The sequence below is a fragment of the Perca flavescens genome, chromosome 12 (assembly GCF_004354835.1).
Source record: "Perca flavescens isolate YP-PL-M2 chromosome 12, PFLA_1.0, whole genome shotgun sequence".
NCBI lineage: Eukaryota > Metazoa > Chordata > Actinopteri > Perciformes > Percidae > Perca > Perca flavescens.
In genome coordinates this window covers 4,656,956-4,684,686 of record NC_041342.1, presented here as the reverse complement: position 1 = coordinate 4,684,686, position 27,731 = coordinate 4,656,956, and the positions used below count along the sequence as shown (strand labels likewise).

The 27,731-nt window shown below is 40.4% G+C and overlaps 4 protein-coding genes across 17 annotated transcripts in view; 2 read left to right on the top strand and 2 right to left on the bottom strand.

The window, feature by feature from the left end:
- The first annotated feature begins 1,660 nt into the window (after positions 1-1,660).
- On the top strand, positions 1,661-6,376 carry LOC114565701 (protein HP-25 homolog 1). 2 transcript variants are annotated; one of them, XM_028593903.1, is made up of 6 exons: positions 1,661-1,739; positions 1,854-1,892; positions 3,336-3,497; positions 5,228-5,412; positions 5,555-5,677; positions 5,797-6,376. In XM_028593903.1, the coding sequence occupies exons 4-6, from the start codon at positions 5,277-5,279 to the stop codon at positions 6,075-6,077; spliced, it is 540 nt and encodes a 179-aa protein (XP_028449704.1). In that variant the 5' UTR covers positions 1,661-1,739; positions 1,854-1,892; positions 3,336-3,497; positions 5,228-5,276; the 3' UTR covers positions 6,078-6,376. The 2 variants fall into 2 exon arrangements, with proteins under 2 accessions (XP_028449704.1, XP_028449703.1); XM_028593902.1 differs by lacking the exons at positions 1,661-1,739; positions 1,854-1,892 and having other exon boundaries at positions 3,294-3,497.
- Positions 6,377-12,953: 6,577 nt separating this feature from the next.
- LOC114565176 (complement C1q-like protein 2) lies at positions 12,954-13,853 on the top strand. Its single transcript, XM_028593069.1, has 3 exons — positions 12,954-13,206; positions 13,331-13,453; positions 13,573-13,853. Exons 1-3 carry the CDS (start codon positions 12,954-12,956, stop codon positions 13,851-13,853), a joined length of 657 nt encoding a protein of 218 aa, XP_028448870.1.
- Positions 13,854-19,052: 5,199 nt separating this feature from the next.
- Positions 19,053-21,038, bottom strand: LOC114565009 (ras-related protein Rap-2b). The gene has a single exon (XM_028592789.1). The coding sequence runs from the start codon at positions 20,649-20,651 to the stop codon at positions 20,103-20,105; it is 549 nt and encodes a 182-aa protein (XP_028448590.1). The 5' UTR covers positions 20,652-21,038; the 3' UTR covers positions 19,053-20,102.
- Positions 21,039-23,623: 2,585 nt separating this feature from the next.
- Positions 23,624-27,731, bottom strand: part of mbnl1 (muscleblind-like splicing regulator 1) — a 48,561-nt gene continuing 44,453 nt past the window's right edge. For all 13 annotated transcript variants that reach the window (XM_028592617.1, XM_028592619.1, XM_028592616.1 and 10 more), the window contains 2 exons: positions 27,275-27,346; positions 23,624-27,147 (listed from right to left, as the gene is read on the bottom strand). In XM_028592617.1, coding sequence (XP_028448418.1) covers positions 27,290-27,346 — 57 coding nt within the window. In that variant the 3' untranslated portion in view covers positions 23,624-27,147; positions 27,275-27,289. The remainder of the gene's footprint in view (positions 27,148-27,274; positions 27,347-27,731) is intronic.

Below are 27,731 nucleotides of genomic sequence, written 5' to 3'. Positions count from 1 at the left end.
CATAATCTTCCTCTTAAAACTGAAAAGTTGAATTCATAAGCAATAAAATGCATCCTTGCTTAGTTCAATACACTCAAGGGTTTTGCTGCTAGAGGCTTATTTGGTCTGATATGACCAGTAGCTTATGGTGGCTAATGTTAGCAAACTTAAATATCTGTTCACTGATTTTGTGACTCTGTGTGCTACTTTTACACTTCAGCATGTGACAGGTAAAATCTTTTTCTTTTACCTCCTTAATGTCCAAAAAGGCCTAATTTCTGCAGGTTTAGGCCTTTTAGTAGGATAAAATAAAAGCTTATGTTTTTCCATCTTTTAGGCAGATATCTTATTGATATATTATGTCACACATGGGGAGTTTATAATAACAATACTCCTCGCTTAAAGTTGTATTTTTATTATAGGACATTTTATACAGCTTTCGAAGACCAGGTTTTATAGCAGTTATTTCATAAAGTCTACTACTACTACTACTACTACTACTACTACTACTAACCTCACATTACTTATTTTTCATGAACCGGCTCACAGTTTCAACAAAATAAGGGAGACCACACCACACATAATTGAGGATTACATTAAAACCAATTTATTTAAAGCCATAGTGCGCAGTTTATTTTATACTAATGAACATCAGTTACATTCAAGCCATTGCCAAATGAGTTGATACAAAGCTAATTAAGCCTGTCAGCTCCACACAACTCTCAGTATGGCTATGTTAACTAAATGATGCAGTCCCGTCACCGCTGAGAAAGGACAAGAGCAGCGTTCAGCTTTGGAGACGAAGAGGACTGCTGCAACAGGTGAAGGCATGGCGGAAAACCCAAAGAAGTAACCACAAAATCTTTCAGTCACCATTTGTACTGCAAAGAAACTACACATTCCACAGAAGGACTAAAATCCAAAAAAAGAAAGTGACACGATGGACCGTCTGCATTTCTGTTGCATTAAAATTACAAGATAATTACCTGTTCTGAAGAGTCCATGTTTTGTTTTTTTAATCCTCCATGTCCTCTTTGATTTGACAGGATAAACACTATAGCAACTGCATGGAAGAAGGGTGGTGTGCCATCACTTAAGGCTTGCGTTATGTGGATGCGCTGATAGTGTTGTTGTCATTACTTAGAAAATCCTCATGGGTGGCTACAGAAACTACAAACTAGCTTCAACCCATTTTGAACTATAGTTTACGATAAAACATGTATTTCAGGTTTCATTATCAGTGGTGTAGTGAGTGTGTGGAAATCAAAACTAATAGATCACAAACCCTGCTGGCTGTCAGTACAGAGAGAGACATGAACTGCATATCCAAGCCCTCTCTGATTGAGAAATCAAGAGGGCAATCAGTAAGAGTGGATTCAGGTGTGGCTTATCTTCCTGCCACACTTTTGCCACTCAGCCACAACAGCTGATGGAAAAATACCAAAGAGACACCCCGAGAGGGGGAGGGGGCAATACATTTGGCCACTTTTGTTTGTACTGTGAGTTTGCACTGGGAATGCATGAGCAATTTTTTATTTTTTTTTATCATTTGTCTGCGTGATTTGAGGGTGAGGAGGTGGTAGAGATCATTTCATGTATAGTAATCCCAAAATGTTGCATGCAGTGCATGAAGTTACACATAAGTACCCTCTTTACTCTTGGTCAGTTGTACCTGCCTGCCCTCTTGTGAACAGAGAGGATACAGCAGTCAGATCCAAGAAGCTTACTTTCTCATACAGTATCAAGCCTGAAGAGGCTTAGTGAGTTACATTTGTACATTTTCTACTTTGCTCATTCAGAAAAGGAACACAAAGCCTTGCAGAAACAATGTTGAAGATGGAAATTTTTTAACAAATCTTTTTCAATATATTTAGTCATCCTGTGGAGAGAATGTGGCCTAAAAGCATCTCCATGTAAGTACAGTAAGTAATGCAACGCTGGTCATGCAGGACCACAGAGGAGTGATAGGATGGGATAGGATGGGATAGAAGGATATTAGGATATGTTTGCTGAAGATCTTTTTTTGTCATGACTGGCCAACAGAGTAATTTAGAGTAATACACCAACACACCATTTCTACAGAATTATTAAAAAAAAAGGGCACATGTGCATGGACACAGCAAAGAGAGCAAACAGACGGGCACAAAAATGAACATACTAACAGTAACAAAGGAGATAAAAGAGAGAGAGGGGGGGGGGCAGACACTCTGTGGGCCATACCTGTGATGTCAACTTTATTCTTAGATGATTGACAAATGAAAAGACAATGCAGTTTTTGTTTGAGCTCCTGGTGGCTCCAGCGAGGGAAGCCTGTAGCTTAGATCTCTTTGCTTGTACTTCATATGTATGCTATTATATTTGTCAGAAATAGATTTGTCAATAACCAAAAACCAACAGGAACACACATAACTCATTCACAGGCTTAAGTGTATGAATATATGTCTAATACATGAAAAATCAGAGCCTCAAGTGGAAGACACTCTTGATTGATTGATGTGTCAATGCCTTCACTGTAAACTCAAAGATCAAGATTGTCACATTATCTATCTATAGGTTTGCAGTAAACATGTATATGTATTCATGTACAGTCTTATCTTTCTTCCTTATTTTGTTATATTTTCAACCTGGACCCTATATTATTATTTTTTTGTGTCTAAGAGAGTGATGGGTACAGCGATTTTTGACAAAAACTTTGGCAAAAACTGCACTTTTAGTGAGGAAATAGACAATGACGATTACATTGCAGTCCAGTTCGTGGCTGCTGATCACAGCGTTCTCGCTTAATACTAGACCAATTCCAAAGATTGTTGTTCCCATCAGTCACTTATACACAACAGTATTGGGAAATAGGGTCCAGGTTGAAAAAAACAAACAAAGTCACTCTGTAAGACAAAAGAAAGATCTTCAAATAATATCCTCTTCATGTTTTTATAAGCCATCATGAGTGAAGAACAATAGTTTAAATTGGAAAAGTAATCTTCTTTTATTCCCCATGCCATACATGAACTTAACTTAAAATGTTAAATGTGTTAATTGTAGATCGAAACCTACCTTATCTTAATTGTCTGCGCTGTTTTCTATTCCTGTTGTTGCATGTTGATGGTATTAGAGTTGTACTGTTAACTGTGTGTATTTTAATGTAATTTTATATTGGTGTCATTGATGTTGGAGAAGTCAAAGACACATTTCCACTAAGGTGGACAATAAAGTCTAATCAATCAATCAATCAATCAATCAATCAAGTAAAAGCATGCCAGTGCAGGGGTATTTCCTTCTCAGGGTGGTATATAAAGTTGTCAAGTACAGCACAAAAGCTCTGAGCTATCCTTAAGGCTTAAGATTGACTACTACTACAGGACAGAAGATGTTTAACGATGAAGACTGCACTGGCTGCGTTGGCTTTCTGCCTCCTCTACCTGCCTGTGGCCAAGGCGGACTGCGATTCCTGTAACAAGAACATCAAAGACCTGGAAGCCAGAGTGACAAACGCTGAAGAACAGTGAAGCAAGAGATTCCAGGTAAGAACAGTTAGAGATGTTTTCCTCCTCCTCCTTAAATGAAAATGTATTGGAATAAATAGGACTCCATACCATTCTTCTCTTCCTCAGTTGTAACCGTCTGCTCTCTAGTGGAGGACAGAGAGGATACAGCAGCTGTATCCAAGGAAACCACATATTAGGCTTTGAAAAATCTAAAGTCTTTTTTTCTTAAAGTCTAAAGATTTTTTAAATATATTTTTTTGCCCATAAAAGAAACGTGCAGTCTTTCAGAAACCATAACGAAGATGGAAGTGCGCGCGCACACACACACACACACACACACACACACACACACACACACACAATGAAGATAAGATGTTGGATGATGATGTCTGGGGGCTGAGAGCACCTCTGTGTGTCCGCTGTGTCCTCCCACTCAGTGTGCAGTAGAGCATTTAGTCTATTTCAGTCCCTGGATATGTGAGGTCTTTTCTTCACTGTTCCCCCAAGCGACTCATCCACAATTGTGCACGATCTGACTCCTACAGGCAGCAAGGCAACACTGTTAGAAAATGAAGCCCATCAGCGTGGAAGCAGCTGTGGTCAATCACGTGCAAATAACTTCAGTTACTCTCAAAGATCGGCATCCGGCACATTTTATTGTTTGTTTTGTACAAAATCTGTTTCTGTATCATAAACTGTCTTATCTTTCTTGTATCCTCTCTTATATTGATTTAGTTTTATAGCTTGTTTTTTCTGTTCTACCTTATCTTAGGGATGCCATAAAGCAACCATTAAAGTTATGAAAGAGATAATGCTTTAGTTCAGAGAACAATATTCAGAAACTCTTTATATTGTTTATTTTTAGTTTTGTAAAGTAAATAAAAAAGGATTAGTTTGTTCTGGTCTATCAGAGCAGAAGAAACAAACAGAATAAATTCCTCATTTTCATGTAGCCTCTCAAGGTAAGCGGGTGGCATTTGGAGCATCTCTTGGCCCCGGTGGAGGAGTTGGACCTTATAAAGTTGAGATCAAACTGACCTACAAGAATGTGTACACAAACACAGGCGCAGGTGGTTCTGTCCAAAGTCCAACAACCTTAAATAGTACAAGTACAATAAATAAAAACACTGGTTGTGTAACAGCAACGTTTCATTTTTACATTTCTCTTTAAGCACAAATTAACCAAAGGAGATTAAACCTATTAATTAATGTGCTTTAGATATGTGTGTGTGTGTGTGTGTGTGTGTGTGTGTGTGTGTGTGTGTGTGTGTGTGTGTGTGTGTGTGTGTGTGTGTGTGTGTGTGTGATTGAAACAAAATAAACTGCAATTCCTGTATTAGGAATATATTCAATTAAAGCTTTTGCTGCAAAAGACAATACTTGTCAGTATGATTAATTGTTTATTAATTAATTGATGTAAGTCACTTCATTGAAATTGCTGCAAAAACAAAAATATAGAAATATCCAGCCAGCCTTATCTTTTTAGTGAAGAAAAAAAAAGGATTGTAAATATCAGTCTTGTTGACCAAGAACGATAAAACAATAACCAAAGCCACCTTTGGCCAAATATCATATTCTTGTTATTAGTTTGTTTGGCCATCAGGGTGGAAGATAACACCCTTTGGGTTTCTGGTAAATTCAAGGATATTTCCTTCTTTGTGTGGTATATAAAGCATAGTGGGGAGAGCTGATCAAGACAAACAGAAGTAAGTTAAAAAGATGAAGACCTCCGTGGCTGTGTTGACTTTATCCCTCTTCTACCTTAGTGTGGCTGAGGTGCAGCAGCTGGATGACCAAGCAGAACAGGTCCCAAGCATGGAGATTCCTAATGTCGAGCGAACATGTCCCTGTGCTGGTGACGTAACAGGGAGCCAGATAAACTTAAGAGACCTGGAGGCCAAACTGAAGAACACTGAAAAACAATTAGAGGATCTGACGAGAGAGGTCCGAGGTAAGAACATACAGTAACTAAGATATAGGTTTTTATTCTGTCTTTGTGTGTGTGTATACCATTTTCATTGTTTTCCAGTTTAGTTGACTTTAAACAAAATACACATTACAATAACTCTGCGTTTTTATGTAACTTTTTTAAGGTAACAGTGTGGCATTTGGAGCATCTATCGGCAATGCTGGAAATATAGGACCTTATAATGTTGAGATCACACTGACCTACAAGAATGTGTATTCAAACACAGGCGCATACAATCCTGCGACAGGTAAACTTACTATAATGATGTGTATTCATGGTTGTATAGATTAATTTGTTAAATAAATACTTTCTTTGATTCTAGATGAAATGGAGGGACAGATGTTTCTTTCTGTTGATCATCCCCAGGTATTTTCACTGCTCCAGTCAAAGGAGTCTATTACTTCAGCTTCTCTGGCCATAATATATCATCTAGACCAATGGGGCTGCGCCTGATGAAGAATGGAGTGCAGATGGTTACTGTGTACAACCATCCAGCTGGAAACCGCCATGAGACCGCAACCAATGGCATGACTCTACAGCTTGAAGTGGGAGACCAGGTGTACATGAGACTGCGGCCTGACACCTGGATTGTTGATAATGGTAATAACCACAGCACCTTCATTGGTCATTTGTTATTCCCTCTGTAAGGGAAAGAGGAGAGTATGTTGCTTTTTAACTTGATGAACGTGAGTCTAAATATCCCTTTTGTTTTAACTCTGCAATGGCCTGCAACAGTTCCAGAGAAAGATATCTGGCTCTTTAGCAGCTAGATGCTCTTGACTGTGTTCACCAACCACTCTGTTATCTTCTCTGTTAGCTGATTGGTGCTAAGCAGATGGTGTAGAGTGGCTTTATCAGAGCTTTATTGTTAGAAAATGGTCTCCTATACTGTAAGTGTTGATAATAGCAGCTCAGGAAATTTAAATCACTGTAAATATAAAAAAGAACGCAGGTTAAGAATACTTTTAATAATTGTGTACATTAAAAAGTGTATATTCATTGACATTATGTTTGCCTTCATAAAGTGTTTTTATTTATACACCTACTCTGTAAGAATGCTGCAATCACTTTGAAACAAATGCAAACTGCCATTTCCTTCTCTTTTTTTTATGTAAGCTAAAATCACGACATAACTGTAATTCATATGCAACACCCTGGTTTGCACTTTCACTTTAAAGTTCACTTAACCTATTTTGAAACTGTACTTCAGAGTACACTGAAAATCTAATTCTATTTTTTTCATACTTTCAGTTCTGTACTTCCATACCTTTAGCAGACACAAGTTTATTTACTGTGAACTATAGGTTGCTTAAAATAAAAAAAGCTCAGGTTCTAGGTCTGCATAGCTTAGCTTAAAGACCGGGAACAGAGGAACACAGTTAGTCCAAAAATATGAAATAATACAAATACGAGAAATAGTTAAAGCATTTAACTCCTTGTAAAACCACAACCTGTCATTTTTACATTTCTTTTTAAATACAAATGAAACAAAGGAGTTACATGTTAATTAGTGAGTTGTTATAGGTGCTGGTAGGCACAGACCCAGGCTAGCTGTTTCCCCATTTCCAGTCTTGTGCTAAGCTAAGCTAACCGGATGCTGGCTATAGCCTGATATTTACCGGACAGATTTGAGTGTGGTATCTAAGTCTCAGAAAGTGAGTGAATAAGTGTATTTCCCAAAATGTCGAACTACATATTTAAATTACAGACATAAGATCAGTCTTTGAGTTGAACTTTAAGTACAAAAGCGTGATTTTGTACAAAAGCTTGACCTGTAATATGTTTACCTACCAGCAAATGCCTGTTGGTGCACTTTGAGTATAAACTATGAGAAGTGATAATGGTCTCATAGTAAGCTAACGTAGGGTGACCAGACGTCCCGGTTTGACCGGGACAGTCCCGATTTTGAATTGCTTGTCCCGAGTCCCGACAAAAGCCTGTCGGGACGCTAAAATGTCCCGGTTTACACCAGGAGCGGCGTCAGCCGATTTTGCCGTGTCTTCAGCCCCGAATGTTTTGAGCGTGGCCCCGAATGTAACTTTGTCCAGTTTATTTTTCCGAGGCGAATAGAACGGGCAGCTACGTGCGGGGTCCGACCATGCTGTATTTGTTGCTATCACCTAGCAACCGTCTCTCCGTGAGGAAAGCTGTGAAAGGGGTGAAGTTTTCGGAGGAATCGTAGCCAAATCAGTCTAATACGTTGATGCCATCAACACAAAGTTTAGGAGCGCAATACTAATGATTTAGTTCGAAGTTCCCGTGACGTGACGTTTCCAGTCTACGGTTCAGACTCAACCACACGGAGCTCTGAAGCAGACCTGTGGGTCTCTTAGTGTCCACTCTCTGTAAAATGCAGCGCAGCTTCAGGTTCATGGATGCGCTCAGCTGTGGACATGCTGCGGCAGATGAGTTGCGTTTATGCTCCGTGTATTTCTGTAGTTTCGGGTTTCCACCTCCGACGCAGCGTGGCGTATAGCCACTTCCCTAGTTAAACTATTTGTCTCATTCAGAGACCAGAGACCCAAACGGGGCTCTGTGTCTGTCTGAGATCTACCGTATCAGCAGAGCAATCACGTAATGCACAGCAGACTATGGTGCAGGTATAGATTATTTTCTGAAATATAGCTTGTGACTTTATTCTTGTACTTTATTCCTATTATCACTTTATTTTTCTCAAAATATCCTCCAAGACTCCTCCAAATCACAGAGAACACAGATATACTGTATTTTGAATGTGCACAAAGTTTTGGACAAGAGCAGAAATCTTGCTCAAACATCTGAAATATTACAGTCCAGGGGTTTATTAATAAATTAAAATGAATGAATGTATCATTGAGGTGAATAATTGTTATACGCACATTAAGGAGGTTACTTCCCCAACAAAAGAAGCAAAACAGGAGGTAAGAGTAAATGATTGCTACATGCTTGCTGACTCAGATATAATTAGAAAAGTCCATCCAAAGGAGAATAAATAGTTGAAAGCAATACAGAATGCCTGACAGCCTTACTGCAATATATTACATTATGTTTTTTATATTTGGATTGTAATCTGTTTCTCTTTAAATAAAGATATTTGCAGCATACATTGATTCAGAAAAATGTAGAAATAGGTGCATAAAAATTCACCAGAATGCAGGAAATTAAGTGTTTAATGCTCAACATTTTCAATAAATCATTTTAATTACTTTGCTGTTATTGGAATAAATAACACTTCAAAAAATATTTTTTGGAAAAAAACTCAACATAAATCTCACACTAAACTGACAAAGGCTGTTACTGCAATTTTATTAATTTCACAGGAAAAAACACTTATTAGACGAGGAGCCTAGGATCAAAATAATGAAGTTACTGTCTGTGTCTGACTTGGGCTGGCACATGTTCACGTTAAAAAGCGTGTGCGTGCACAAACGCACTACGGTCACGTGCAAAGTGTCCCGGTTTTAGTTCCGGGAAATCTGGTCACCCTAAGCTAACCATGAAAACGGATGTAGGCCTATGTCACTTATTTTATAGCGGTGTACATAACATCAGACATCTTACCTGGACATATTGGTATCTCTGCTCTTTTACCTGTTTCTCTAAAACACTACAGTGTACAATTGTTTCATTCTAATTTGGTGTTCGTATACAAAAAAAGGCTTTCTGAGCTTTCTCTATATAAATACCGTATAGGTTCACCAACTAGTCTAAAACAAGACACTTGCTAAGGCTTTCAGCTAAAATTCCAATCAGCAGAGTTTGATAGGCACCAGACTGAAATCTATTTTGTTTTGAACATGTGATTACCAGTTTTGACAGCAGTGTGTTAGCATTTGAACAAAGTGCTGTAAATCCACAGTGTTGTGCACGTTGTGGTTAAAGTCAAGGGATAGTTTTGCACACGTGGCTTCAGTTGTGCCCACTGTCGTTTAGCAATCAAAAGAAACAGTAGATCTAGAGCCAGAAGTGATTAGCTTGGTTTAAGACTGGAAAAAAAGGGGAAACCGTGTGGTTCTGTCCAAAGTCCAACAACCTTGAATAGTACAAGTACAATAAATAAAACACTGGTTGTGAAACAACAACTTTTAATTTTTTTCATTTCTCCTCAAGCACAAATTAACACAAGTAGATTAAACCTGTTAATGTCACGGGTACAATGTCAGACTCACATGCTTGACTCAATAGTAAAAAAAAATACAAACAAAAGATCAAGAAGGGCGCAGGAAGGACAAAAGGACAACTGGGCTAGGGAACTGAAGAAGGTGGGCAGCAGGGACCTGGGCACAGCGGAGCTTGGGGACCGAAAGGCTGCGGGCAGCTAAGCCGGGGTCCAGGACTGTGAACCACAGTGAATGTGGAAACCCTCAGACAGCCAAACAGGACGACAAGGATTCTCAGGCGGCCGGCAGCGAAGGTGAAACCTCTCTGGTGGCGGAACAGGTTGGCGAAGGCGGATCCCCTCAGGAGAACGAGCAGGACGGCGAAGGCTGAGTCACTCGGGAAGACTGACAGGTCTGCGAAGAGTCTCTGGAGGTCTGTGGCAAAGACAAAAACCCTCTGGAGGCAGTTGGCGATAAAGGAGATACCCCTCAGGTGGCCGAGCACGAAGGCAGACTGCCTCTGGTGACCAAACAGGACGTTGAAGACTCTCAGGCAACCATCGACGAAGGCAAAACCCCTCTGGAGGCCGGCGGCAAAGGCGAAACCCCTCTGGAGGCCGGCGGCGAAGGCAGAATCCCTCTGGCGGCCAAGCACGAAGGCACAATCCCTCTGGCAGCAGTCGCCGATATCTCTCTGGAGCCCAACAGGAAAGGCAATAACCCTCTAGAGGCCGGCGGCAAAGGTGATATCCCTCTGGAATTCAGGCAGGCCAAGGAGGTGAAGGGGGAGCTGGGCTGGAGCCAGGCGACAAGTCAGCTGGGCTGTAGACAGCTGGGTTAGGGTGCGCCAACAAGATCAGGAGTTGGCCAGTCTGTCGACAGGGCAACTGGAACCGTGACAGGCAACAAAATCAGGAGTCGGCAAATCCGCCGACAGGGTAATTCGAACAGTCCCAGGAAACAGGATCAGAAGTCGGCCTGGACACACAAAAAACACAAGGAGCAGGAATCAGCAGTTCCGCCGACAAAACACGGGGAGCAGGAGTTGGTCGGACCACCGACAAAACACAAGTAACAGGAATCTCTGTGGCACCAAATAAAAAAGGTACAGTCTCAGGGGTGCCTAACCACAAAAAAGTCTCTGGGACTCCAGAGACCGGCAAAGTCTCTGGAGCGCTGAACAATGGCAAAGTCTCTGAGGTGTCGGCCAACGGCACCGTCTCTGAGGTGTCGGGCAACAAAGGCACTGGGAGACTGGTCAGCTGAGGCTCTAGAAGACTGGCCAGCGCAGACTCTGGGAGAACGCTCAGCGCGGACTCCGAGAACAGTCGTCGACATAGACCCTGGGAGATCAGTCGACATAGACCCTGGACGGCTGGACGTCAGCGAAGGTTCTGGAAAGCTGACATCAGCGGAGGTTCTGGAAAGCTGCACGTCAGCTTGGACTCGGGGAAGCTGGACAGCATGGGCTCTAGGCCACTGGACAGCACGTACTCAGGTCCACTGGACAACACATGCTCCATTCCGCTGGAGCACACGTGCTCGGAACCGTTGCACAGCACGGGCTCTAGGCTGAAGAGAGGTTGAAGCGTGGAATGTCATTGGGACCCATCTCAACCACGTCCTCTCTTGCAGCCTCCACGGTTCCCAGGAAATATTGCCAGACGGGTCCGCTGAGGTTCTGGAAGCCTGCACATTGCGGACTCGGGGCTGCTGTACACCACGGGCTTGGGATTGCTGGAAAGTGAGGACTTAAGACTGGAGAGAGGTTGACGCTGGACATGGCATCGGGAGCCATGTTGACCCTTACTCCGTATATGGCCTCCACGAGTTCCAGGGAATATAGCCAGGCGGATCCCTACAACAGACTGCTTATTGTAGGGGTTGCCCGCAGAACAGGTAGCAGTAGAGCCGAATGACAGAAGTACAGGGGAGCTGTTAGTAGCTGTGCTAGACCTTTCCCCTCCAGCTAGAAGGCTGACTGCTTTGGCCTCCTCAGTCTTTTTAAACACACACATGGCAGTATACTGAAATAAGGTCACAAACGTTTCTGGCTCTCCTTCAGGCTGAAGAGTGACACGACTAGGAGATGTAGAAACAGGAGCAGGCTGGTTGATGAAAAAAGCACCGGTAGCCAACATGCTAGCAGGCAGAGCATTAGGCAGGCTGGTGGGTGCTTGCTGGCACTGAGATAGTCCGGAGATCTGAAGATTAGCATTGGTGGAGCTAACTGGCTTACAAGAATTCATTCATTAGCAGTTGGAGGAGTGAGAGTGAAAATTAAACTTATTGCCCAGGGAGGAACAGAATCCTCTAACCAAAGTTACCTCAAAACTTTCTCACGGGCTAATGACAGAATGGCTTCCTTCAGGTACTCACTGTTAGCCTCCCTCCACCTGGACTTCAGCTCCACCAAGTCACAAACAAGATCACAAAGTTCATCTGAAACAGTCTTCGTTGGATACATACCGGAGTCGGCTGAGTCCTTCTTGGCCAGATTGTACTGTCACGGGTACAATGTCGGACTCAAATGCTCGACTCAACTCGGAGTAGCAGGTAAGTCTGTTTATTAATGAATAAACAATCCAGGCAACGGTACAAGTCCAATAGGCTGAAAACGTGGTCGGAAATACAAACAAAAGATCTGGAAACACCAGAAAACAAACACAAGGACACGCTGGAGAATGAGACACACGAGGAGTAAAAACAATCTGGCAGGGAACAAGTGAAACAAGGGGATATATACACGGGGGATGGGAAATCAACTACACACAGGTGAATCACATTAGGGCGGGGACAGGTAATCACAAACGGCGGGAAACAAACAAAGGCAGGAAGACAAGTGAAGGGAATGAAGACAAAACAGTAAATGTCAAAATAAAACAGGAAGTCCATGAAACAAACAGAAAACACAATAAAAACGGAACTGGACGTGACAGTTAATGATTGTGCTTTAGATGTGTGTGTGTGTGTGTGTGTGTGTGTGTGTGTGTGTGTGTGTGTGTGTGTGTGTGTGTGTGTGTGTGTGATTGAATCAAAATAAACTGCAATGCCTGTATTAGGAATACATTCAATTAAGGCTTTGGCTGCAAAGACAATACTTGTCAGTATGATTAATTGTTTATTAATTAATTGAAGTCACTTCATTGAAATTGCTGACAATAACAAAAATATAGAAATATCCAGCAAGCCTTATCTTTTTAGTGAAGAAGAAAAAAAAAGAATTGTAAATATGAGTCTTGTTGACCAAGAACAATAAAACATTAACCAAAGCCACCTTTGGCCAAATATCATATTCTTGTCATGAGTTTGTTTGTTTACCCATCAGGGTGGAAGAAAACAGCTTTTGGGTTGCTGGTCAATTTAAGGGTATTTTCTTCTTTGTGTGGTATATAAAAAATAGTGGGGAGAGCTCATCAAGACAAACAGAAGTAAGTTAAAAAGATGAAGACCTCCGTGGCTGTGTTGACTTTATCCCTCTTCTACCTTAGTGTGGCTGAGGTGCAGCAGCTGGATGACCAAGCAGAACAGGTCCCAAGCATGGAGATTCCTAATGTCGAGCGAACATGTCCCTGTGCTGGTGACGTAACAGGGAGCCAGATAAACCATTGGCACCTTTTTGACATCTTAAGAGACCTGGAGGCCAAACTGAAGAACACTGAAAAACAATTAGAGGATCTGAAGAGAGATGTCCAAGGTAAGAACATACAGTAACTAAGATATAGGTTTTTATTCTGTCTTTGTGTGTGTATACCATTTTCATTGTTTTCCGGTTTAGTTGTCTTTAAACAAAATTCACATTACAATAACTCTTAAAAAAGGTAACAGTGTGGCATTTGGAGCATCTCTCGGCCCCGGTGGAAGTGTTGGACCTTATAATGTTGAGATCACGCTGACCTACAAGAATGTGTACTCAAACACAGGCGCATACAATCCTGCGACAGGTAAACTTACTATAATGATGTATATTCATGGCTATATAGATTAATTTGTTAAATAAATACTTTCTTTGACTCTAGATGAAATGGACAGACAGATGTTTCTTTCTGTTGATCATCCCCAGGTATTTTCACTGCTCCAGTCAAAGGAGTTTATTACTTCAGCTTCTCTGGCCATAATTTATCATCTAGACCAATGGGGCTGCGCCTGATGAAGAATGGAGTGCAGATGGTTACTGTGTACAACCATCCAGCTGGAAACTGCTATGAGACCGCAACCAATGGCATGACTCTACAGCTTGAAGTGGGAGACCAGGTGTACATGAGACTGCGGCCTGACACCTGGATTGTTGATAATGGTAATAACCACAGCACCTTCATTGGTCATTTGTTATTCAATCTGTAAGTGCAAACTGCCATTTCCTTCTCTTTTTTTATGTAAGCTAAAATCACGACATAACTGTAATTCAAATGCAACACCCTGGTTTGCACTTTCACTTTAAAGTTCACTTAACCTATTTTGAAACTGTACTTTGGAGTACACTGAAAATCTAATTATATATTTTTTTTCATACTGTCAGTTCTGTACTTCCATACCTTTAGCAGCCATATGTTTATTTACTGTGTGTTGCTTAAAATAAAAAAAAAAAGCTCTGGTTCTAGGTCTGCATAGCTTAGCTTAAAGACTGGAAACAGAGGAACACAGTTATCTTGGCTCTGTCCAAAGTCCAAAAACCTGAAATAATACAAATACAAAAAATAGTTAAAGCACTTAACTCCTTGTAAAACCACAACCTGTTACATTTCTTTTTAAATAAAAATGAAACAAAGGAGTTACATGTTAATTAGTGAGTTGTTATAGGTGCTGGTAGGCACAGACCCAGGCTAGCTGTTTCCCCTGTTTCCAGTTTTTGTGCTAAGCTAAGCTAACAGGATGCTGGCTATAGCCTGTTATTTACCGGACAGATTTGAGAGTGGCATCTAAGTCTCAGAAAGTGAATATAAACTATGAGAAGTGATAATGGTCTCATAGTAAGCTAACCATGAAAACGGCTGTAGGCCTATATGTCAACTTCAACTCTGTGAAGTAGCAAGCTTTTTGTCTCTGTACAGCTTCTTACTCTCCCCTCTGCAGTTACTGACTCTATTACTGCAAACTCAAGCTTTACATACAGGACGTATAATGAAATAAGACTTTTTTCTTACTTCCACATTTTCTCACTCACTTGCTGCTGGGGTCAGACTGAGTGTGTGTGTTGTCAGCTGTCACATTGGTTTGAGTTCATGTGGTTCATGTGGTTTAACAATAATAAAGGCATGAAAGCTCTTCAATAGTCTCCATGAGAGAAAGGGTTTTAGGAAGAAGTGTCTATAGTGATTGGAAAGGTGGAAGTGTTTTGAAGGAAAAGACGACGGGCTTTGCATCCAAAAAGCTCATAAATAACCAGCTGTTGCAACTACGGTAAATCAGTGTCATATGATCCTGCTGGCTTCTTTGCTCAAATCAAATCACATGGCGCCACAGCATGCACCACAGCCACACAAGTGAAACCTATTCATCCTTTTCCCACCGTGTCCCTGTCCTTTATTTTCTATCAGTGTAAGATCAAAGGACATACAGTCAGGTCTGGTGTCATGGGCGCCCGAGGGAGGACAGCCTGTGACGATGCAAACCATTTATTTCTAAATGCATAAGAGGAACTGAATGTCTGTTTCAACATTTCATAGATCGGAGGTGAAGTTACCGCAGCACAGGAAGCACTCTTTCCTCCACCCTTCCTTTCCTCCATGCAATAAAAAAACCCAATTTATCAGTAAGCTGTAAAAGACTTACATGCAATGAAATGTTAATGAAGCACAGGTTACAGGCAATAAAGGCTTTAGACTAAACAGAATAAATGTTGCAGGAGATAAACTGAAACTTTCAGTTTACATGTATTACACATGCTTTTTCTAATCTGCCAGGCAGATTGTGAAATTCAGGATGAACATTAGGGTTTGTGTAATAATGCAGTAAGCAGAGGATGGTGTCAGATTTTAGGCAAATCTCCAGCTCCAAAGGCGTAGCAGCAGTTGTAAAACTGCATTTGTAATATTATATGTGTATAATTATATAATTTGAATAAAGTTATAAAGTTAATGTCAGAAAACGCCTAAAACTACTTTTTCCAACAACCATAGGAGAAGCAGCATTTTACCATTGCAGAATTTGCATCTAAGTGTTTTCTTTTTAAATTCCGCAGTACTTGGGCAGAATCTCGTTCTGGTGTATGTATATAAAACTGTTACATTAAATTGTTTATACTGGTCAACGTATAAGTAGCATTTTACGGTAGTAGCTGGTTAAGGTGGAGTTAGTTGTAATAATTTTATGAGTTACGTAGTTCGGTTCACAGCACAAATCTGTGTACATTTGTATTCATGTTTTGCACATTTGCACAAAACATCAGAGATTTTTTTTTTTTAAAACATTTTAAGCCTTAAAAATGATGTTTAGAGGGGAAATCTCTCTTTGGCTGGAAACAACCCATATTAATCTGAAACTTATTCTCGCTTTGCCAGACCCTCCTCCAAAGCACGCTGAAGGAGGGTCTGGCTACTCCACATAGCATTCAGGGATGGGAGGAAAACGTGCTCTGGTTTATTGGCATTTCTTTAAACCAATCACAATCGTCTTGGGCGGTGCTAAGCGCCGGAGAAAAGTCGCTGCAAAATAGAATGAATACAACAAAATTACGAGTGCCCCTCCCAGCAGTGCTTGAAATAAAACTATATTGCACACAATATAACTGTATAGTATAGTATAGTATAGTATAAGTCTTAGTTTGAAAAGTACCTAGTAAGTGCAGCCATGGGTACAATATTTCCCTCTGAAATGTAATGGTGTAGAAGTATAAAATATAAACACACAAGTAAAGTACAACTACCTCAAAACAGTACACATGTACAGTACTTTTCACTATGATAGGCAGTGACAGTAGTCCTGCTTTGCTCATTCTAGTCATTGAGTTACCTAGTATTTTACATCTGTGAAGCAAAGTGAACACATTTAACCCATTGCTAGGATTAAAAAAAAATCAGTAGCTAAGCAACTAGATAATTTAGTTTGACACATTTATCTGACAGCTTCTTTTGTGCTGTGTGTTGCCTTTTTAACCTGAAAAAATGGAATCTACAAAAAAATCTACTGCCAGGTTCATTTCCTGTTGTGTGTGCACACTTCTGCTGATATGTGTGCATGAGAAGTTTCATTCATTTTAAAGTGCTCATATTATGCTTTTTGGCTTTTTCCCTTTCCTTTATTGTGTTATGTATCTTTTTGTGTACATGTTATAGGTTTACAAAGTGAAAAAGCCCAAAGTCTACCCCAAAGTCACTTACCATCTCCAACAGAAAACACTGTTCACAAACTGCTCCAAACAGCTCTATTGTAGTCCAGCCTTTACTTCTGTGACAAATGCGCGTCATTCTGCGTCACTTTGTAACACACGTTTTAGTGCTCGCCTAGCTGCTAGCGTGGCACGGCCTCAAACCAAGCTAGAGCGGAGAGTTCAGGTAGTTGTATCGCCACGTCCAGGAGACAGTGCAGAATGAAATCGTTACATATGAAAGACTAATTTTGTTTACATTTAAATAACTTACCATTGGAAACGTCTTGCTCCAGTCTAGGTTGCGAAGCTGGTTCGGGTTGTTCTGCCTGTGCTTCGGGATCAGACTCGGGTTCCAACACGAGCCGAAGCCATGGTTACCGGCTGAAGCGGGTTTGTATTGGATCACACTAGCATGCTTGTCAGGGCCCGCCCTACTCTACTTCTGACTGGCTAGTAGTCCTTACATAGGTCCTGTGCATGTGCGACTCAGGTGCGACTCCCAACAAAGATAGGAGTGCGGGGGGAAAGAAGAGGAGCTGCAGCAATGACAGTATGACAAAAAGATGGTGTTTTTTGAAAATGAAACCATGTAAACCTATTCTGGTACAACCTCAAAATACAATTATGTACAATTATTATAACCTGAAAATGAGCAAAAATATGAGGTCTTTAAAAGGTAATTCCTATGTTTCACTAAAAGAAAGAAATTAAGCCCATCTGTTAATTCAGTAACAATCAGTAATAGGAGTTGGCGATAGTTGTAGTTATAGTAAATTCCAGTCATCTCTAATGAAAGTGCTCTGGAGTTGTAGCTGCATGCACTGACAGTTGCAGCTACTGCAGATGGTCATTAGGAAAACAAAGTTAGCATTGCTAGACTCATTGAAGCAACCCTTTCTTCGCATAGGACCTGAATAGTCCTTAGATTGAATTTGGTAATCTGACTTTACATCTCTGTGGTTGTAGGGACACTTGAGGCAACAGCTCATTGGCTGGTCTGAGGAACGGCTTACCAAATACCAGCCTACAGAATGTATGGCTGATTCAACTTGGCTGCAGACATAAAAAGCCCTCTCTGTCCTCCGCTCCACAGCCTAGAAAACATGCGGGCGGAAGAGGGGAAACATCTCTCCCCAGCAAAACACACTTACTGGAAACCCTACCCATTACCCAAACAACTGGACGGAGATGTTTTTTTATTCACGTGGGCCATCGTTACTTAACACTACTAACCAGGGTGTTTAGGGCTATCCTTATACAAACAGTGAACATTTAAAACCTGCAACTATTTTTAGTTTATTGTAAACAAGTGTCAAACATGGCATCTAGCGCTGCATCTATGATATCTAAAAAAACAAACAAGAAAAGCCCCAGGTTGACTAGATTTCGTCTTAGATTTTGGATATCGTAATATCGTGATATGACATAAGTGGTGTCTTTTACTGGTTTTAAAGGCTGGTTACCAGACTGTTCTAGCTGTTCTATTATTTTCATTTTCCCCACTTAGACAGTATGTCCACATTACTGATGATTATTTATCTAAAATCTAAGTGTGAAGATATTTTGTTAAAGCATCAATTGCCAACCCTAGAATATCGCCGCAATATTGATATCGAGGTATTTGGTCAAGAATATCGTGATATCTGATTTTTTCTCCCTATCGATTAGTCTATGTTTTGTTGTTTAATTAATTGATTTGTGTATAAGATGCCCAAAAGCATTGGAAAGTATGCATCACAAGTGCCATGAGCCCATGGTGACGCGACAAATCGTTAAAATGATTTTTTGTGCGCAAAAAACACCAAATATAAAACTAAGAAAAGCAGCAAATCATCACATTAAGAGAAATGTTTTTGTTGTTCCTTCATATAACTACAGAAAGGTCAGTTCTTTTTTTTTGTTGACTACTCAATTGATGGACTTCAAAGTTGTTTACAGGGACAATCACAATCAAAGTACCCAAAAAATGTAGACACTTTATGTTATTAGCAGAGACAAGCACAGCACACAGCGTTACGTAAAATGCGTTTTGTATTAAGTATTTAGTCTTTCAAACTGACAGGTGGATGGCAGAAGAGTTTGTCCAAAGAGAGAATTACAATTACAGTAAGTCAATTTTTTTTTTTTTTTTTTTTTTTTTTTTTTTTTTTTAGAAAAGAAAAAAAATCTAGATAATACAGACACACATGGCTTGCCATTCACTGAACCACAATCCTAGTAGGCTAAAGTTACTGTTGTTCTTGTTGGACTAGTACCTCGAGAAACGGCTCGAGTCTGACCCTGAAAAATCAGGTCTGACACAAGCTCAGCTTCCTGACAGCAAGATAGGTTAGAGGCTCTCCTCACTTCAACACCAAATTAAACTAGATTGTTTACTGAAAACTGCTAAAAAAGTTCTGATTGCCATCAAGACGCACTGCAGAGGAAGTAGGGCTCATCAGTTGGCACAGTCACAGGAGTTTTCTTAGGAAGGCACTTGACATGGGGTTGTGGCGTTCCCCATGCAGCGACAGCAATGCACTAAGGTCCTTGTTTGTGCACACTGAGGAGGGACACCGTCAGCTAAGTGCAAGTTCCATGATAAATCCACTTTCACCAGACCGGAGGGGGGGGGGGGGGGGATAAAAACAAAAACATTTAGTCGTAACACAACTCCACCACAGTCCACGGCTTCAAATACAGTATCTTAGTGGCTGGGGGGGGGTCTGCGTCTGTCTCACACTTGACCTTTTGGGGAAATAAATTGTGGAGATCTGATGTGAGTAACCTGTGCAAGGCTAGAGTGGTGATTGATACGTTTAGGAGCAGCTTTGAGCCCCGGGGTCTCACCCAAAAAAGACCTTACAAGTGACCAATCCCAGCTCTGCCTGGATTTAGCATAACCCCACCAACCCTAAAACAGATGGACCCGGCCTAGAAGATGTAACAGTACAACTCAACAAATAAAACCACAAAAAAAAAAAAAAAAATAACCAGAAAACAGGTGTCTCTTAGGTTTCACAATAAGACATTCCCACTGAGGCACATTTCCAGAGAAGTGTCATATACAAAGCTATATTAAAAAAAAAAAATCCAAAAACATTCAAGTACTTTGTCATGTAAACACTTTTCCAGGCTATAATACACAATGGATTATTGTCGTCGTTGATTTGTGTGCAACAATAAGACAACAGTGTGAGGAGAGAGAATAGCTTCGCAAAAAGCCTGCAGGACAACTTAGAAGCGCCAACTCAGCCCGGATGCACTGTTTTCTGTAGGTTGTTGTTGTTGTTGTTGTTGTTGTTTTAGAGCAGGACACAAGAGCAGCACTGGTCGCCACCACTGGGAACAGTTGAATAGTTCATCTGTCTGACTATTTCCGCAAACAGTTCGTCGACTGATCCTTTATTTTTGGCTGAAGTTTCCATAAACGGGCAGTTCCACTCCTGGGCCAGCGCCTTGCCTTCCCCGGAAGACACCTCTCTCTCCCCCTCCAGGTCCACCTTGTTTCCCACCAGGATCATGGGCACCCTCTCGTATCTCTTCACCCGGATGATCTGGTCTCTCATCGGCTTGATGTCCTGGAAGCTCTGCTGGTTCACCAGGCTGTAAACCAAAATAAAGCCCTGGCCGTTCTTGATGTACAGGTCTCGCATGGAGGCGAACTGCTCGGTCCCCGCCGTGTCCAGGATCTCCAGCACCGACGGGGACGAGTCCACCTCGATCTCCTTCCGGTAGAAATCCTCTATCGTGGGGTCGTACTTCTCGATGAAGGAGCCCGTCACGAACTGGACCGTCAGCGCCGATTTCCCGACTCCACCCGAGCCCAAAACAACCACTTTGTACTCCCTCATGGCAGACACCTCCTTTTTTTCCGCGACGAAGCCTGCCTGCTCTCTCTCTCTCTCTCTCTCTGTGTCTCTGTGTCTCTCTCTCTCTCTCCCACCCGCTGACCAGCCCCGATGTTTTCAAAGCGAGCAGGCTGGGAAGGCTGCCCTCTCGCTCGGATAGGAGTCAAATCCTCCTCGCCTGCTCTGTGACGGCCGCGGAGCGCAGATCCGAGGAGAATGGCCGCTCCTGGACATTAGCGTGGCGAATTAAAGCACATTTTGATCGCACTGTATTGTGCAACGGGGCTGGGAAGCGTGATCGCTCCTCCGCTCTTGCATGGCGTTTCCTGCCCACATCCTCAGCAACGCGTCAAAAGCCGAGGCTCAGTTCCGTTTTCTTAAAGGAGCCGTCACCCAAAACCTCGGCCAGAGCCGTCGGATGTTCTCATCGGATGACGGGATGACCAGACAGACAGTGCAGGCCAGGGGCGTAGCACAACATCCTGGGCCCCTTTTTCTATGGGCCCCTCCCCTCATCCACAGCTTTTCATTCTAGCATATTTTTGGGCCCTCCGAGTCCTCACATGAGGCCCCTGGGTACTCAGTCCCCTTTTTCCCCCAGTCCGACGGCCCCCTGCTGCAGGCTGTGCCTGTCTGTGGCCTAGTCCACACAACCTCTGCCCTCTGCCCTCATGTACACAATGGCATTGCTCTCAACAAGAGGCTCTTCAGCTGTCTGTAATTAGGATTATACATACACATACGTGTGCTAATAAGGTCATTCATTAGCCATTTTACATATGTCATCTTACTTACCCCCCCCCCACCCAATGGGCCAGTGGTGGAGGAAGTACGCACATCTTTTACAGTAGTGCTCATAAGTGTATTAACCCATGCTAAAGTTGACTAAAAAGAGGAATAAAAAAAAATCATCTTTTGGAAATTGATCTTAATACCTTAATTTAAAAAATGAGGAAAAATACAACCTTTAAGGACACCCCTATGTTAAATTCCCATAGAGGCAGGCATATTTTTAATATATATATATAACTATACTATATTTAACTACTGGGTAGTTAAACCTATGCTCACAATGTAATGATTTATAATTTGTAATAATAATCTAAATATACAAAGTATCTAGAAATGAAAGCTGTCATGAAAGTACAAAATTGGCTTCCAAAATGTAGTGGTTTAGAAGTATAAAGTAGCATACAATGAAAATACTCAAATAAAGTACAAGTACCTCAAAGCTGTACAGAAGTATTGTACTTGATTAAATGTACTCTGAAGTCCACCACTGCCTGTACATGAGTAAAAGCAGCAATACTGCAATATACAAGTAATACATTACAAGTAAAAGGCCTGCATTTTAAAATGTCTAAGTAAAAGTACCAAAAGTAGTACTCATAATGCAGACATGGCCCTGGTACTGTATTGTAAGTATTATACTACATTATACTATTGGATTATTATTACAAGCTATCACAGGATGAAGAATATTATTTTTTTCCCCCTTATTAACATCAAAATGTAGCCCCAAATCTAATCATATGATTGTCCTCTATAGCAGGAACCACATTTATTGTTCTTGATGTGTTGTGATAATCTGATTAGATCATCTTTACCGTAGTTATTTATTTATAGCGTCAATACAGAGGTTGCAATCTCAATCGAATTGTACTTGATACAATGACATTAAAGATATTTTGTTCTATGACACATAGCAACATAATATCCTGCCAACAAGCACCATGGTAGAAACGATAATAAGACATTCGGACTGGAAAGGTAGCATGTTTCTGAAGATAAAAGAATATAAAGATTTAGCTTTAGGGTAACTGCTTGCATTAGAAAATGTGTCAATGACTCAATGTCTCTTATTTTTGGTCTCCCTGCTAGATATGTAATGTTAAAAAACCAGAAACTCTTCTGTATTCTTACATATGCAGCTATAAGAATATATTTTTGCATTGGATTAGTGATAAACAGCCACTGTTAAGAGCTGGCATAAAGTGCTGTTAGATTTAGTATCTCTGGAATACCTGACCTGTGTGATACATTTCAAATCAAACCAATTTTATAAAGTTTGGGAACCTTATCTGAATTATATGGACCCCACTGTCGCTGACATTATGTCACACTTTTTTTTTTAATAACAGTCATAAGAGAGAGTACTTTGCTGTGTATGCTTTCTTTCTTTATTCATTCATTTTTTATTGTATTTTATGTGTGTACCTGAGTCGACGTTGTTGTATTTTTGGATGTGTGTGTTTGTTTGAAATATGGTTGCGTGCTAAATTTCGTGGATCCATTTTGTAATGAAAACCAATAAACATATTTAAAAAACTAAACAAAAAAAAACAACAACAACCTGTCAATCAATTTGGGATTGAAAGCAGGTCCCTGTGTTTTAATTTTTTGGGGGTGAGACCTTTGTTCACATCTGGATTACAGCAAACACAAGTCACTGTATGAATAAGATAACCAGGCCTTCTGAACCGTATACACTCGGTCCAAAAGATGGAAAAGAGGGAAATAAGCCCTCTGATGTCATCAACACGTTACATGTTTGAATACAATACAATGGTAGGCATGTTGTGAGTTCATGTGGCCTTCACCTGTTTTATTATCACGTCTGACCCAGATAAAGCACACAATGCCATGAAAATTGCCCTGAGCACGATTCATCTGATTAAAAATGATATCAGTCTCTGAGGAGCTGCTCCAGTCTTGCTGACATTGAACCCAAGGTTGAAATTCAGAAACAATTTTGTTGAAGTTCAGAAACAATTTTGAAGACACTCTCCTAGATTATCCCATGCACATATGTCATGCCAAAATATAATGGGAAAACACTTGCATGTTGATCTGCAGTATATGCATCAATAAATATCAGGTTGAACGTGAGAACTTTAAAGCATTCACTGAAATGCTCCTATGTGTTAACTTGACTCACACACCCAGTACACACAGAGTCAGTGAACACACACCTGTTGCATGAGCAAATCAAATATTGTTTTATTCAGATTCAGAGTCATTTATGGCAACAACAAAATGTGCATCAACAGATCTGAAGACAGAATAGTACATTATCGTGTGGCTGTTAGCAAATACATAATTGATGGTTGCACTTACAAGTAAAAAGCAGTCAAAGCGTACACGTGCCCCCAGCAGGGAAGAGAAGCCATGGTTCCAGCCAGGAGACTTAACATCTGGTTCGGAGGAAAAAATGGTGCTTTGGTTCTGTAGCAACTAAACTCAGCAGCCTCGAGTCAGACACCTGTTGACCGGTGACTGTTACATTCATTTCAAAGACTAATTTGCCAAATAAGCATTTGGTATGGTGAGCCTTCACCTGCTGAGTGCACAGCGATGATAGCAGGAACAACGTCCTGTGAGTCAGTGTCGACTGTAATTATACGGCTATGAGAAGGTTCTGTATCTGGGGTGGATGAGTGCTAATATTTATTCATCATTCTTTAAATAACATCTTTGCTTGGAAAATATTTTTTTTTAATCACACAAGAGTAAGATGACTTGTTTTTTTTTTAAGTATTATTTCTCCCCACTGTGGATGTTATCTACTTTGAAAAAACAAACAAACATATTACTGTGTATTCTGTAATCTGAATGTGTTATCTGTCTTTACATAACTACGCAGTTTATTTTGTTTACATGTTTGTACTTTTACATGCAGTCAAATCAAACTATTATAGAATACAATTTTTTGAAAGTTTTATGTATCAAGTGTACCATGGGAGCAGCAATACTGCGTGACCAAGTCTAACAAATGATATATGGATATTATTGGATATGTCATCCCACAGGAGAGGTGGAGTTAGCATGACATGGGGAAATCTATTCCCCTTTGACATTCCCTGGCAATACTACCGATAAAATAAGACAAAAAGCGCATAGCTTTCTCTGAATGCGTTGGCCAAGAAACCAGTGCCCTTCTTTGCAAGCAATACTTTTTTTAGCTGGTCTTCTAATTTAAGAATTTAAATTAATCTAACAAAATTCCTTATAATTATAGATCTTTTTTTATTCAAAATAATATCTCAATATGATACACATTTTTTTCTCTGTTCATTTGACTATATACAGAAGTGCAAAAAGTCAACCTTCGTCCCTTAGGTTAGAACTCATCATCTGCAGCATTTCTGACTTCTCCAGTCTGGAAAAGTCTTCGCTTTCTCGCTCCTAATCTCACTATCCACCAAACATCCAGAGACCCGTCAATCTCACTCGCTCGTTTTGGCCTGACATTCAGGGCAAACTTAAGAAATATTCAAACATAAGTACATATCTTTTTGAAATGGATACAGTAGAAAATAATTTTTACTCTAAAACATGGACAATCTATTTTTCAATACAATATATTTTCAAACATGATCGCGACATGTTACAAGGAAAATTGAAGTTGGTTAAAAGATTAGTTTTCTTTTTTTTGTCTGCTCAGAGATGCTGCAGTGGCAGCAAATTAATTGATCTCAATCCTTGTATCAAAAAAGTCTTTCATCAACAAAATTAACTGATAATGTAACATCATCTGAAAAAGACATCCAGCTATATGGATGAAATGGATATTTAAAACTGACTCAACACATTATCATTTATATGGTTTGAAAAAGTTATGAATGTCATACTATCTCAAAATCTACAACGGCTATATCAATGTTGTCAAGTAATATATAGTAAGGCAAAAAAAAGAAAAAAATCTACAACTACATACCTCAAATAGATTCAAATCCTTAAGTAGTACATAACACAGAAGTTCAATGAAATTTAAGAGAGTAATTGTTATTTTTACATTGAGAGAAAGAACAAAAAAAAACGATCATAAGCGACACGTGAGAGAACTATAAAACATCATTGGTGTTCTTTACCTGCATGGTGATTGACATGTGATTGGGCTGGGACCCAGTAATTGTAATCTAAGGCTTTGTTAGGTACATTACAATCGGTAAAGACACACTACACACCTCTGTGAAAACAGAAAAGGGATGTGATCATAAAAATTGACAGGTGTATGGAACATGGATGAACATGGTTCCTTAACTGAGCCTCTTGAGAGATGCTTCTGTAACCCTTTGTGAATATGATTGAGAGTAAAACTGTGCTTTGGTTTCTGTAGTCAGATCTACAAGTGACTGAGAACCTTCAGGTTTTGTTTGGAAATGCAAACGCATAATGTGTTGTATTTCCTCAAAAGCAAAAGTTCACTTAGGATGAGTTGTGACAATTAAAACAGGGCGACCAGACAAACAATCAATCAAGTGCACATGTGGCTTAAATGACCTAATAGACCTCTGGGTCCAGTTGTTTTTTAAATTTCCCATCGTACTGATGGGAAATTGGCTGTGGCTCAACAGTGCTCCTTGGAGAAGCTTTAGAGTCGCTCCCTCTTTGAAAGAAGGAGAACAAGGTGACACAATGTCAACACAATGTCAAGCTACACCCTCCACGCTTTAGAGTCAACAATAGACTTGAGCAACAACTTCATCCCAACACACAAAAACAACACTAGTCTAAGAAAAGAGGCATGACCAACTTAGGAAAAAAAACCTACATTTTTGATTTTAAAAGAAAAAAAAACATCAAAATTAGAAACACAAATTTGGCGGGAAACCAACTTCTAAAATGAATTAATTAGAGAAATGAAAAGTAAATAAAAAAAGAAGGGAAAAAAACACTCACAATGGAGATTCTGAGAATGAAACAATACAAAAAAAGAGCCATACAAAACTTTAAACTTTGGTAAACAAATAACACTGCTGAGATAACACTCTGGTTTTAGCTGTATGGCCTTGATGGCACATGACAAGGTGAGGAAAGCTAGACTGGCTGTGCTTTCAAGGTACACAGGTATGTTGGTTTACCAAGAACATTCATACGTCCAAGACCCTCATTTACAAGTAGCCGTAAAAACACAATACTGTACATATGCCTAATTCTTTTGGCGAATAAAATTCCTGTTTAAATCGTTGTGCCTTTCAGATTTCAATTGCAATTCAAGGTGCATGTTTGCATTACACTTGTAAACTATGAAATATGGCTATCAATTATAAAATAAAAAAATAAAGCAGAACAAATTTAAAAAAAAAGGGGATGAAAAAACTGGATGTTGCTTTTATGCAACCATGCCTTTGACCTTGTGTGCGCACAGTGATGATATTAGGTAGAACAAATTGAGTGCTATGATTTAGTCAGACGCAGGGGTGTAATGTGAACGTTTCCCACAAAGGGAGAGACACACTGACCCCGGCACCAAGATATCCTCTTCTCTCAGCTGGACGTGAATTTGACAACAAATTCTTCTTGACATTGATATGTGGGAAGATGGCACAGATCATGTGTTGCACCGTTGATGTTTACACGTGCGATGAGACCATCGTCGTGGACCGGCTAAGAGATGGCAGACCCTCCTTTGTCCCATTTTTTGACATTCTGAAGGCTATGTACATAAAGGCTGAACTCTTTTGGCTTGGACGGTGCCAGCACACATTCATTTGATCTGTAAGACATGAAGGATTTGACTTAAGCAAAAAAATAAATCTTAAACCAGAGCTACAATGATTCACTCCAAATAAAAAAACTTTGTAATGAATAGAAAGAGTATGAGGATGGAAACAGGAACTCACTGTTCTTGAGAGGAACTACATTTGAGTCAAGTACTTGTGACTACTCAGATGATCTGCAGATATTATTGGAATCTGGGGGGAGAAAACAGACAGGGATCAAATGAAGCATCCCAGACCGAAAAAAAAAACCACTCAAAGCGGAACACAGATCAACACATTTTAACCACATCCTTTCACAATGAGACAAGTTCAAATACTGAGAAAAAAAAGGACAAAGATAACAAAATAGACAAAGCAATTTGGCTCGAGTTTCAGTCGTGACATGTCAATAACAATCCAGACACTTCTGGTCAGCAGGGAAGGGGACACGAGGGTTTAAGGGAAGGCAGAGATGAGGGGGGGGCAGAGGGAAACTGTCAGTGAGGTGGCTCCCCCATGCAAATCTAAGTCCTCCATGTTGTTGACCTGCACACCTCAGTAAAATGCAGAAAACTGGTCCTGGATCAAGACTGCTAAC